Source organism: Apis florea, unplaced genomic scaffold (genome assembly GCF_048593485.1).
Source record: "Apis florea isolate Af1SG1 unplaced genomic scaffold, ASM4859348v1 contig_2495_pilon, whole genome shotgun sequence".
In the NCBI taxonomy this organism is placed as follows: domain Eukaryota; kingdom Metazoa; phylum Arthropoda; class Insecta; order Hymenoptera; family Apidae; genus Apis; species Apis florea.
This window is the reverse complement of record NW_028256595.1, coordinates 3948342-3962588: the sequence shown is the minus strand read 5'-3', so window position 1 is coordinate 3962588 and position 14247 is coordinate 3948342. Positions and strand designations below refer to the sequence as shown.

The 14247-nt window shown below is 49.8% G+C and overlaps 1 protein-coding gene across 3 annotated transcripts in view; it reads left to right on the top strand.

Annotated features, from left to right (window-relative positions):
- Positions 1-14247, top strand: part of LOC100863423 (irregular chiasm C-roughest protein) — a 140754-nt gene that overhangs the window by 91804 nt on the left and 34703 nt on the right. For all 3 annotated transcript variants that reach the window (XM_086906539.1, XM_086906541.1, XM_086906540.1), the window contains one exon: positions 10811-11151. In XM_086906539.1, coding sequence (XP_086762665.1) covers positions 10811-11151 — 341 coding nt within the window. The remainder of the gene's footprint in view (positions 1-10810; positions 11152-14247) is intronic.

Below are 14247 nucleotides of genomic sequence, written 5' to 3'. Positions count from 1 at the left end.
CACGTTCTTTTTTTTCCCCCTCCTTTTCTTTCCTTTTCTTTCCTTCTTTTTTTTTTTTTTTTTTTTTTTTATAATATCAATCCCGCTTATTAGACTGTGAGATCTTTTTACCAGCCAAAGTTTGTAGGCGACGCCCGCAAAGAGCGCTCTCGTGCCACCTTATTGTTCCCGTGAATAAATACTAAATATATAATAGAAGTGCCTAGCCATCCTAGGATAATGGAACCGTATTTATCATCGCGTCTTCTTCTTCTTCTTATCGCGATCATCCCGTTGTCCTCCGCCTCTTTCTTTCCCCCTGCCATCTCCTCGAGGAAGGTGGTTTTCCTTTCTTCCTTCCTTCCTTCCTTCCTTTTGGTTCAAAGTAATACGTAGTACGTGTTAATCTATCACCTCTTGGCGGGATTAATTACACGCTTCTAAGCGTGTTTCCCTCTTTTTCTCCTTTCTTCTTTTTCACACGATTATTACACTCGATCGTGGGAAGAGAGAGCGGGAGAAAGAAAAAAGAAAGAAAAGTTGATATATAATCCATTGTGCAACTCGATTGGTGTGCCGCGCGGTGTTGATAATCGATTCGAATGGGGAGGAGAAGCCCGAGGAGGACGAGCTATCGCGATTAATTAGCCGGCGGCAAATCCTTAACAAGGTTTAACCGAGAAATCCTTTTTAATCGGCGCGTCGAATGTCGTTACTCGAGACGGATTAGCGGCCACGACTCTCCAGCCCAGACATTACCGCGGATTTCCTAGCCGAGGCAAATCGAGAAGCCGTTAAAGCGTGTTCCCGCGGTCCACTCGGCCGTGCCAATGGGATTATCGATACTCCGATTATTTCACTTACCGTTGTAACGATGTTATTGTTTGATCAATCGGTGTTCGAACACCTCGTTCCAACCCTCGAAATCGTCCTTCGTCCTTCACGACCCAGTTCGTCGCCCAACTGCTCGCTTCGTTATCGAGCCGCTCGTTAAATATCTTGAAAACCGCTGAACCCGCGGATCGATCGCCTCGGCGACACTCCAACTGGTAGAGCGAGAGAGAGAGAGAGAGAGAGGGAGAGAGAGAGGAAGGGAGGGAGGGAGAGAACGAAAGCGGAGACTGGTCGATTTGTTCATTCCAGGGAGTGGAAATGAAACGGAATGGAGGGAACGATGCGTTAATTTGGAAACACCTGTGCGGTTGATTAAACGTCGGCTCGAATCGATTTCGTTTCCTTTTGGCGGGATATCTCGAGATTGATCACCGATTGCGAGATGATCAATTAATGACGTGCATGCATCTTACTACCTCGAAGGAAAAATCTTAGGACGTTATTCACCTCCTAAGACACTCGAGTCATCCGCAATAAAGAATTTCCAGGTGCACGCCCACGTAGTTTGTTTCGACCTTTCATCACAGGGATCCGGCGTAAGAAGCTTAGGAAGGATGGTAGCTCGAGGTGAGGAGATATCGCCTATTGGCGGTGGTAAAATTGCCCGTTTACGTGTCGATCCTCGAGGAGGCGGGGATCGACATCGATCCACGCGGCCGCGTAATTAATCGAGGATTAATCGAATCAGCCGTGTATCGGGTCGGCCTCGAGTCGACGATCAGTCAGAAAGGACATCGAGGATCGTTGGTTAATCGGGTGGAGTCGATACGCGTCGATTACGAGAATGGGTGAGGAGGGGGGATAGCTCTCTTGGCGTGGATACACACCGAGCTTACTCGCGAGCTTACGGGGAGGGGGGATAACCGATTCATTCCCATCGTTTTCGAAGATAAAATAATTTACGCGGGGGTAAATGGAAGCAGGCGGAATCGCGTAATGGAATAACGAACCACCGGGTATGATAATGGAGTGTGGAGGAATGGGCTGGATGGCAGGTTGGGGCGTTGTAACGAGCAACGTAGAATCGTTTAAGCACGGGGCAAAATAACGCTGGACGCGCAATATAACTTTATTCCACGCGCACAAGTATTTCATATTTCCGGGGATGGATAAGGAGGATGGGGTGAAGGGAGAGAGAGGAAGGGGGCGGGGGGGAGGGTGGGCAGCACCACCACCATCGCCGTTTCTTCTATCTCGTTTCACAGCGTTAAATTTTCATCCCGCTAAAAGAATTACTCGCGACGAGACGTTGCTCTGTTTCTATTCATCCCCGCGTTTATTAAAATCACGGAAAGACGGTGTAATTACCCCGAGACAGCTTCCTCCGGCTCCTACAAAAACCGGGGAACCGAGACGTGTCTTTCGTTTTTTCGACTTTATCCTACGTTTTCTACGTTTTCTCCTTTCTCTCTCTCTCTCTCTCTTTCTTTTCTTTCCCTTCCTTCCTTTCTGTATATATGTAAATGCATACGTGCCCGTGTTACACCGGTAACGTATGCGTACGTATCTTAAAAAAGATCTTAATTTCGCACGAGTGATTCTCGAGAAGGATTTTCGACGAGGAAAAAACGGTGACGAACGATCCCCCTATTTTTCGGTCCCTGTGCATTCTATTTTGAAACTCGTTACGGGCGCGTGCATGTAAAAAACGAGGACGAGTCTGTTTTTTTTTTCGGCGAGGAAATTTGTGCACGCACGGTGGCGGCGCCCGGCCGTAATGAGGAAATATCGTTTCACGATATCGATCCACGCGGCGAAAGGTCAACCCTAGAAGGGGTTGCCGGCTGACAAACCCTCCGTCACAGAGGCGCACACGTACACGGGCCGGCGAGCACACGAGCGGCCATGTCGCCTATCTACGCGCGCCTACGACGCCAACCCCTTCACGGATATTTTGATTCTTGTAATGAGACCGCCTCCTCAGGTGATTAACGCGAAAGCCCGGTGCTCGATCGAAGGTCTCCCCCTCGCTTTTTTTTTTCTTTCTCTCTCTGCCTTCCTCCTTTCCCCGTCGCGTGGTTTCGCGCCAGACGATGCCGCCATTTAAATATGAATCAACCCGATGATCGATCGACGAGCAGTTTAGAGAGGAGAATTCGAGGCGAGATTTCGACGAAAACGATCCGTTCCGGTCGATCGGTCGGAAATAAAGTGCACGGAAGAAAAGTTGAAAAGTTGAGTTCGAGGCGAGACACGATCACAGTTTCACGTGGGTTTAAACTCGAGCAAACCGCTTCGTCACGAGCACCATCTCGGCCTTTCTTATACTATACGAGGCTGCACTTAAGTGTCCCCGGCTATCGTTCCCTCCGCGGAATGATCATTCCATCACGGCGCAAATATTGAATTTACATGGTCGTCTCGTTTCTGCATTGCAGATGTATACGCTCGAGGGATGTGAACCGCGGCCTCGTACATATGTACCATCGGGTGTATGTAGCCGGCGGCACATGTAGAGAAAGAGGAAGAGAGAGAGAGAGAGAGAGAGAAGGTGGGATAGACCGTAGGGGGTAGACTGTAACCGGCGTTTACTGCCTCTTTGCGACCAGGTCTCGTGGTCTCGTTGTATCAACTCGTGTCTAATGAAATCTGATTCGCGAAACGAATTCCACACCGTTCCACCACGATTTAATCCCGAGTTCGTCTCGAGTACCATCGACGGAGGAACATTGCTCGCCGACCGTTCTTTGAACAGCCCCCGACAGTGATATTCGCGAAAACCAATATTTTGCGCCCTTCCATAACGGGGATACCTCCTTCCTCCTCCTCCTCTTCTCGGCCCAGCATCGGTTTACGCGGTACCCCCACATCCATCCGTTCGTATTACACGAGGAGGGGATCGAACGGGGATATCTCAAATCATGTTTCGAAATCATGTTTCGTTTCACGAGTCTCATATGCGCGCTCAACACTTTGAAAATATCCGTTCTACCACCTCGTTTCTCCTCCCTTTCTCCTCCGCCGTACGTTTCGAATTAATCCCCCTAATTAATTAGCGGCGCGGGGGAATGAGAGGAAAATTAATCAATCGGATTAATAGATTGTAGCTGAGCCGTAGGGAGGGAGTAGGAGGAGTAGGAGGGGGAGCTCTGTTTCGTTCGGTTAACGACCAAGCTGCAGGAATCGAGCAGTAGATAGCAATCTGGGTCACCGACAGCTTCCTTTCCTCTCCGCTGAATATTCGAAAATTGCGCCCGCCTCCCTATAATTTGGAATATTAAACTCGGAAAAGGAGAAGTCTAACGACGGTGCTTGAATAACCTCCATTAGTCATCCATTCTCCACCGCCACCGCCACCGCCCTCGTCCCGCGGTCACGAAAAATCTCCTCTATATTTTTTCCGCCCTTCGCTCGCGTCTATCTCGCGTCCTATCTTCCCTATTTATTTCGATAACGCAGCGAGAACACGTGTGGAACCGTTCACGAACGAAACGGTCGAAGAGAGAGAGAGAGAGAGAGAGAGAGAGAGAGAGAGAGAGAGAGAGAGAACGATCGATATCCGCTTCGCGAGTTCACGATCTTAAATCACCGGGCGCAGCTTGAGCCCGGACAAGCAAGGATTCCCTCATTGTGAGGCAGCGAGCGTACTGTCACGGCGCATAACTTCGATATTATATGTGTCCTGGTTGCGCTCGCGGGTTTCACCCGCTTTTCCCGTAACGCCGTTCAACCCCGGCGTTCGAGCGCCAAGGAAAGGATACGACGCGGTTTGCTGGTCGGAGGATGTTTTCTGATGCATAAAAGGGACACGTAACTCGCTTAAGCTCCCTCTCCTCTGACATACGCGAGGAACGGAATCCGGCATTGTCCCCGCGAAACGTCTTGTCGAGTGTTCCGAAGTAAGGAGGGGGAGGAAAATCAAGGATAAAATAGAGATCGTGGTTGGATTTAATCCGGCGACGAAGCTAAAGCGAGATGTTTTTTTCTCTCCTCCTCGAAAAAAAAACGGGGGTGGAAAGTTTTTCAAACGAGGTTTCTCCGTCCTTTTTTCAAACTGCTGGGTGAAAGTTTGTAACGGGAGTGTACGTCTTCGTTTCGCCGATACGTGTACACGCGATATGTGTATACTTTCGTCGTGTGTAACTTCCCCGCGTCGGCGTTAGAGTTTTCTAACCGAGTTAGCGGCGGTAACAGCCGTGAATGGCGTACGTGACATTTACTCGAACCTCGGCCACCTTCTTTCTGCACCGCACCTCTACGTTTCCAGGGGTCACAGGGTAATTGTTGAAAGGGCAAGTTAAAGCTGTCGATCGCCGTACAAAGAGGCCTCGTGTACGGCGACACACCCATCTCACGTATCCTCCAATGAACCGTAGTATCGAGCCATAATCTCTATCGTGGAGCTCTGTCGTTAAAAGGGAGGATCCGTTCGGCGAGATTCGGTTCGATGTTATTGGGATAAAAAGAAAGCTTGGGACAAAGTTCGAGCGTAAGAAGAATCCTACTTCGATTCGATGATTTCAATTTCTTTTCATTTTTTTCTTCTTCTTTACGATCTCGTCGTAAAGAAACAAAGTTATCGAAGCCTTCGTTTCTTCTTCTTTTTACACATTCTCGTAGAAATAATTGCTCGGTCCAATCTCATCCGTTCGAATAAACAACGAAGCTTGGCTCGGTCTATCGGCGCTTGCGAACGATGCAATGGCCGGCGGCCGTTAAGGTAGCCTCTGCTCGCGGTGTCGAGGTCGAAGGGCGCGTTGAGGGGGGTGCGACGTTAATTAAAACGAAAATCGAACGAACGAATCCCTGGCGAGGAGTATGGCGCAAATATGTATGCGCGTCCTTTTTACGATTGAAAGGGTGGAGCAAACCGCAACAGCCTCGATACAGTCCTCGTGCTCTGTGACTTTGTCGAGATTGCGCCTCGAGTTTTCGCTCGCCAAGCCCCTGCTGCTTGTTTCGGCGTGTGTTGCGTTACGGTGCACACGCATGTGTGCGCGCGCGCGCGCGTCAATTTGGGGTCCGTGTGCAACGACTACTACGTACGGGGGCGCGCACACAGCCAATGTTGATTGTTGTGTGAGCACACAATGCGTCCCCGTTGCAACAGCCAGCCGCATCTAGCCCCGGCCAGACTGCGTACGGCCAGGCCTGACAGTTTTCGTTGCGCCATGAATACTGATACGAGCAAACACGGGCCGGGGGAAAACGGTTACGCGATAATAAATCAATTTCCCGGTGACACGTGCGCCTTGGGAACAGGATTGAAAAAAACAATCCGCGACGAGAAACGTGGGGGTGGGATTCGTAAGAAAAAACACCTCGTTTCGCCTTGTCGAATTTTCGCGCACCACTCTCCACGATTCTTCCTTCTTTCCTGTTCTTTCCTTTTTTTTTTTTTTGCCATCTTCGTGAAAAAGATGGTTGGCTAATAGATATTTAATCGAACCGATTATGAATTATCGGTGAAAGGAGGAGCCCAAGCATCGATAAAAATGATATATATATATATATATTCGGGACGATTCTCGAAACCTGTTTTTCGCGCGTCAGCTGGCTTCCTCCTCGTGACGAGGAGATCGTTCCGACGAGTCGTGGATGGAACAGCCGGGGGAAGTTAAGAAAGTACTAATGGGTTCGTTAATTCCGGGGAATGGAGCACGAATTTTCACCTTTTTCATCAAACGGGCGCTCCATCTCTCGCGTGTCTTGATTCTACGAACCACCGCGTTCTTTCGATCAAATATTGGGGGGGGGGGGGGGGAGAATAGAGACGAGCGCAGGTGTGTGTGTGTGTGTGTGTGGAGAATGCGTCGTGTGGGAAAGGATAGGAAACGTTGCGATTGAAACGAGGTGTATGGCAAAGGGGCAAATTTATTCATCGGATTATTCAAATTGAAAGGCGTGCTCGCGGCAGAGATATTAAGGTTTCGGCTAGTTATCGGTTTGCCAAGCCTCAAGTAAAATAGAAGAGAGTGAAACGAACATCCCTCACTGCTCCCTCATCTCTCGAGAAAGTGCGACGATCGGAGAAAATTAAGAGAGCGTAGTGAGCAAAGTTGAAAGTTTGTTCTTCGTTCGGGTTAATTGTGCATCGAAGTAACAAATTACCACGGGGAGGGGGATGTTGAAGTTTTCAGGATTCTCTTCTTCTTCCAATTTCTTTCTCGCGACAATCGATTCGGATCGATTAAGAACGGATCGACCCAGTTTGGGGGAAGGGAGAGGGGAGGAGGAATTATCGGATATTCCACGATGTAGTTTACAGCAGTAACAACTGCCGCGATCACTAACCGGGGAGCCATAGTTTCGGATGAACTCCGAACCACTAATGCCAATAGCACGCAAAGTTGCCGGATGATCAACCATTTTGGCCGGTAACCGGTGGCCAAACGTGCCTCAACTTCGGTGATCAAACGACGATCCAAGTCGTTGGCCGAATACGTTGGTCTGCTTAAAAAAATGAGCGCACAGATTGACCGATTCTATCATCGAACCGATTGCTCAGAACAGAGTCGATCGTTTCATCGTATCGGTCCTCATCGAGGAGGAAAAAATATCGTGTATTCCACGCGATGCCTACGTTCGATCGCGGTGTCGTCGGATGTTTCGAGGAACATCCGCGATCCGTTGGGACTTGGTGGAATCTTCGATTCTGGGTCGCTCGATGACAAATTGATCGGAGAGGAGTGTCTCTGTCCGACGACTCGAAGGATGTCGACCGCGAGTCGGCCGTACGTTCCCCGATCAGCCTTCCCGCGCCATTTCGATTTTCACCTGTCAAACGCAGTCGTCGCGTCCACTCGCGAAACGGATTTTTCCGAGCGGAAAAACGCGTCGCCGGTTATCGGGAGGATTACGTAATTTTCGATACACGTGGCGCTCTCGATTACGAGCCGCTCGACGTACCCTTTTCACGCGGTGTAGGTGCAGGGAGGTGTAGGTGGTAGGAAAAGTGGAGGGGAACGGCTCGTCAAAATTTCGATGACGATGGGTAAGCCAGCCACGCGACAAACGAGTGCGTTTGTTCGACGCCGTTCCTGCGCCGCGCTGATAATTGCCGCGGCATTCAGGTGTAATTGTTCGGATGAGCAACGGCCAATTAATTATCGGCCAAGCACCGACGAGCCGCGTCGTTTTATCGGCGAGCCGTGATCTACGAATGTATATACCGGTCGAGCGACCATTCCGCCCGAGAATACGCATCGTATATCGCGAAGGGACGTGATATACGCGTAATCACCGAGGCGTGACGCTGGAGGAGAAGCAAGAGGGAGGGAGAACACGTGGTCGAGACCGCGCGAAATTTTAAGTTGTGGAATCGGTGCGCCGTTCGGAGCTACTCGTTTCGGGGTGGATGGATCGTGTTTCGATAAAATTGAGATCCGCCTAAGCTCGCATTATCCTCGTTACGCGCCGTATCGAAACTTTTAATTACCTTTCGAACAAGGGAATCGCGTCAAGGGGTAACGAGGGTGACCTATCCATTTTATTCGTATCCTCGTCTTTTTCCTTCTTTCGCCTGCCTCCACGTCTTCAGTGCGAAATTTCACTAACGATTCGACGAGACACGCGAGGACACGATTATATCACGAAATTCGTGGCGAACGGAATCGAAATTCGTGATCGAGATAGAATGGCGCGATGGTTAAAAATGGTTGATTTGCGGCAAGTTTGGCCAGAGAGTGGATGGGACGCGAGGAACGAAAAATATTGGCCGATAAATATCCCCCAAAATTTTTCACCGCATCGGTGATTATTTATCGTGGCGCGGAAATATAACGTAATCCGAGTAATTATAACCTGTGGCCGGTTGATGCGCGGATTCGATTGAAATTAATTTAAAAATATTAATCGCGATTATTCGACCGATAATCCGTGATCGAGACCCCTTTGAACGGAATATCCTCGAAGCGTAAAAATTTTTTAACTTCGGTTAGAAGGGCGCCAATTAGAATCTAAATTTTTCGCGTTTCGCGAGTAATGAAACCGAAAATTTCACGCGTTTATATTATCCTCCGTGACGACGATGAAAAACGATCCGATATTTTTAATTCGAAAAATCAAGCAAACCCAAAATTCAATCCATTTTATCGATAAAGTATTATCTCTCACGCACACGCATGCTGTACCCGTGAAAAAAATCGAAGAACGCGAGGAAAGGAAGAATCTCCACGGCCGAATTCGAAATGTTTTCATTTTGATGGCGTTTCCAGAGGAGGAGAAGGTTGGTAAAACGAGAAACCTCGATGCACGCGTTAAAGTGGCGCTTATCGATTCGGGCCGCAAAGCCGCAGCCGATCCAGGCATTTGTCAACGACGACAGGAAACGTGGCCCACATAGGGCGCGTCGCGTTACCCGGACACGTTTCACGGTTCCTAGGTGAACTGTGGGGTTTGTAATACGCCGTCGCGAGCGGGCACAAGCGCAATTATTATTACGTCCATTAGGCTTGTATTCCATTGAAACGGTTCGGGCCGGTTACCGTACGACCGAGCTTATTATCCTATTGAGCTCGTAAGCGGCCGGCCGCGCGATGTCGTACGACCGTCTTACGACATCCTCCGTTCTCTGCGCGACAAGAGCCGTGCTCCTCCTCCTCCTCCTCTCGGTCGTCGTTCAACTTCTCGAGAAACACGAGCGGAACCGCTGCTTTTCTCAAACCATTCGCGGACGGAAGCTTAGGAGGAAGATTGGGCGAATGTTAAGGGTAAATTTCGAGAAATTTATCCGGGTCGTTCGACGAGAAGGAGACGGAGGAGAAATGTTGTCCGAAGTGTAAAGAAGGCGGACGACGATGCGACGTGGTCCGATCCAAGCGTAAGAATCGGACGAATGAAAGTTAATTGAGAGGTCGATGAAACGATTAAGCCGAACGGCCGGCCGATGACGTGATCGCGCGTGTTCGCGTCTCTCGATCTGGAGAGGGAGAAATTGCCTCGCGTAGATTGCAACGCGCTGTACGATATATATATATATTTGATTTCGACGAAGGAGAGTTTCGACTTTCGCCAATCGGTAACCGTTTAGGTCGGCGACGAAGAATATTTCAATATCGATCACGCTCTCCCCTCCCTCTCTCACGAATGTAATTGTCGCGGCAACTGCAACGGATACCAACGATGGAGGAGAGAGCGAGTCGATCGAGTTTTATTAAAGTGTTTCTCGATCGTTTAGCCTCACCCTCCTCTCCTTCCTTCTCCTCGACGACGAGATCGTCGCCCTTTGTCGTCGTCGTCGAACGAGTGGCGCAATAATTGCCAGCGGCGGAGTGTATTTTTTTCGTCGCAACGACAAAACGGTATTACCGGTCGTAAACGAACTAAAAAGGGGAGGAGGCGATGGTAAATGGGTCCCCTCCTCTCTCTCCCTCCTCCTCGTGTAATGGTGGCATCACGTGCGCTGCCGTCTACGCGGAGGGGAGGAACGTCTAGGAGGAACGCAATAATAAATTGCTTGGGCTATAGTTTTATCGTCTCATTTACGGCGACGACTTCTTACGATCTCTCCGCTCCCGTTTTCGAATCCGATGGGACCATAAAGATAAACAAGGACGACGGCTCGCGAAGGTAAACGGGCGAAGCGGTCGTCTGCAAGGTCGTTAAACAAGCTTCGGCTGGCGAGCTGGGCGGCTCGCGAGAAAAAGGAGGACGAGGAGAGGAAGAAGGGGGAGGAAACTCGAATAACGACGCTTTTACGTTTTCAACGATAACCACCCCTTGGAATATCGTTGCGCCGAATATTGTAAATACGCTCGATGCATAATTCGATTATCGACCTATCGTTTTTACCCCCTCGTTCAGCCTACTATTGCCCCCTCTCCTTTTGCTCGAAGTCCATAAATCGTGATCGATATGGCGTTGAGGGTTGAATTGTAACAGCGTAGATAGATATGTGTGCTCGAATTACTTCATTTTTTTCTACTTCTTCTCGATAACCACCGATTAGATCATTTTCTCCAACAACGAGTCTAATCCCATTTTCGCGTTGTTTCAGCGCGAGGAGGAGAGGCGTGGGAAGATCAACGCCGTCTATAATCTGGGTGTCGTTGCTACTGACACTGGGAACAAGGACAACGGCGTCAGCGACGAACATGACAAACGTGTCACCGCTCGCCTCGACGGTGAAGCCGATCACGACCACGGAAGTAGTTTATCAGAGATTCGCGATCGAGCCGATGGATCAGACCGCGGTGATTGGCAGCCGGGTGACGCTTCCTTGCCGGGTCCTCGATCAGAAGGGACCTATTCAATGGACAAAGGACGACTTCGGGCTTGGCGCCGTTAGAAACCTCACGGGATACGAGCGTTACGCCATGATCGGCAGCGACGAGGAGGGTGAGTGAAATTTGCATGCAATAACCGAATCCCGGGCCGGAACGATTACTGGATAGACTTCGTTAAATTCATCTCCTTGTCCCCCTTCCCCCTTTTTTCTCTCCTTCCTTTTGTATACCCGGCTTTTTAATCCTTCGGCTCGAACCGGAGAATTCATTTTTTCCCTCCCCTCCTCAACTTGGCCGTGTAAAAAGGAAGGAAGGAAGAAAGGAAGGAAACTCGACGGAGTGCTCCACTTTTCCGACGTGTTTGTTGCGTTTAAATTACACGATGTCCTTAAGGAGAGGCGGTGTATCTCCGCAGGCATTCGCGAAATTGCTTTCCCCTTTGTTGCCCGTAGGAAGGAACAACGATATTGGAAAATGCTTATGTGCGCGAACAAATTGAAACTCCGTATTTGCAAACAACCGGGATAAGAAAACGACCCCGTTCCCTTCTCTCGCTCCTCTTCCTTTTTTCCCCTCCTCCCCGATGAGGGGTATGCATCCTGTCTCCTTTAATCCCAACTCGTATCTAAACTCGTTTCCTCGTCTCGATCGCCTAATTTCGAATTTCATAAATCCTCGAGGATTTAAACTCGTTCGAGGATGGTAAAACCGAACAATTGGTAAAACCATCCTCGACGAATCGTTTGGAATTAATCGCGGATTTCGAAAGGTGGACGAAGGCAATGTATGATAATATAATCGTACGCGAAGGAAGAAAGATATGGTGTCTCTTTTCGTCCGTCGAGCGAGGAATAGATGGATCCAGGTGTAGAACGATGAGAAAGGGGTAGAACATATTTTGCTAGAAATCGAAAAATCGAATCCTGGATGGTCGCGTCCGATCGACAACGCCATTTCCTTCGCGCTCGCGTTTTCCGTTTTTTCCCCGACGCCGCGGCAATCGCCGGAGGCGGCACGCATGCTGCGATGGGTCAGTTTGCACGGACCAAATTCAATTTCCTGCGGCCTATTGATTTTTTCTTCCCTTTTTCTTTTTACCTTTTCCTCTCCTTCCCCTCTTCCTTTTTCTCTTCCTTCGTTTTTTTTTTTTTTCTGTTATGGAATTGCGAGAGAGCGAGGAACTTGTGCGAAGGAAAAAGGAGGAATTAAATAGGCGAAAGGGAGGGAGGGGAAAGAAGGTTGGCCGCGACGGAATATTTTATGGCGAGTGCGTGCACGGTTGGCAAGGGGAGGGAATCGAATCGCGAACTTCATGCCGCGACTCGACTGCTCGTTTCTCGCGGAATAGCTTTAGTCCATCTTCGTTCGTTCGGGAAACGTTTCAACCCGATTGCGTGTACACGCGTGCATAGGGTGAATCGATCGGAGGAAAGGAGAGGGAAGAAAAAGAAAAAAGGAAAGAAACGGAGAGACAGAAAGATGGACGAAGTGTCGAGGGAAAAATTGGAACGGGCTCCCTTCGGGCATTATTTCGGGTATATAACGGTGTACTCTCGAGAGCGAAGTTGGAAAGTCGCGGTTAGTCGATAACGCGATCGTATTAATGGGCCGCAAGCGGCAAGTTAAATTGCCTTTTTAACGAGTTCCGAAAAAATGTGCGCGCTCAGCCTCGCCAACATTTGCCCGTCCAACGTTCGGTGGATTCCGCCTGGAGGGAGCACGTTGGCTTCGATGGACGCGGACCAGACGTGCGGAGAGCCGGGGAAAAAGGATGGAATTAACGGCGATTCACCGCCAGGTCCAAAGTTTTCCTTGGATCTTTCGAAATCGATGAATCCGTAAAATTGAAACTGTCCCCCCCCCCCCCGGGAGATTTTTTTCCCTTTCCTTTTTCGGACCATCGTGTTTCCAGCGTTTTCCAACGTGGAAATTGGCCGGTTACGGGGAGCAAGGATGGAGCTGCCGTTTATTCGATTACCTGCCAATTAACCACCGGTGCACTCCCACAAAGAATTCCTTTGGCGGAACGGCCGATCTAATCGATTCGTAGCCGCAGGCTATTTTGCGCGGCGTCGCTCGTGCCGGGCGGCGGATTTAGCAATTTCTCCGTGACCGATGCGCGGCCGCGAATCTGTGTCATCTCGGCCGGCCATCGCATATACGCCGATACACCGTAATATCATAATACACGGCAACCACCACCAACACCACCGCTACCATCGCTAGCTCGGTCCCGATTTAACGAGGGAACGTACACGCCACCGTACACGTTTCGTTTCGCGTGCTCGAATTCGCGCCACGCTTTTTCTCCTCCTCTCGTCCGTGTCTAATGCCGCAAAAAGCGAGGCTGCAAAAAGCTGCAGCGTTTCGAGGTTTATCCAGTGAAAAATTTCCGCCGCGATAAAACATCGCTAGCCGTATACGGTACACGCGTATCGGCCGGAGCTTTGCCGTCTCATCCCCCTCCGCGCTCTTCTTTACCTTCTATTTGCACGCCGTTGCGCGTTTCGCGCGACGAGGATTAGCCCGACAACCGATTCGATACGATACACCGCCTATCCTTCCGTATCGATATCCGTATAACCTGCTTCGTGCACGCTCGTGTACGTACGTGCTCGGCGCACGCCATGCACAACCGCACAACTCTCTCGTAACAATCACGCCGGCTCGATAAGATTGGTGGCAGGCGAGAGGCAATTTAGAGCGACGGCTGCTCCATCTATACCCAAGGCTAACTCTATCACCTACCTCCTTCTCGAATTTCGCCACGAGACTTTAATTCCTCGTATCGTGAATTAATTTCCTCTCCCCGTTTTCGTTCGACACGGAGTTAGTTTTCAGTAGGAAAAGATAGTAGATCTGATTAGCCGGGAAGCCTTATCGCCAAGTTTCTTCCGCGTTGGCTGTATTATGTGGAAAAAATGTAAGCACGGGTTACGTTGGCTCGGAAGCACCTCGGAAGAATCATAGGCCGTTCAACCCCGTTCTTAAAAATTCCATCGCGCACGCGTTTCGTCCGCTCGGGGCGATGTCGAAGGGTGTCGGTTTAACAGACACCGTTATATCCACGATATCGTTGACGATTAGCTGGCAAACGCGCACCCAACATCGCCGGTTTCGACTCGGCCGAGCTTTCCCATTGTTCCGAGCCTTGCAACGTCCTTGCACGCCGCTCAGAGTCGATCAGAGTTTCCACCGTTCAACTTCA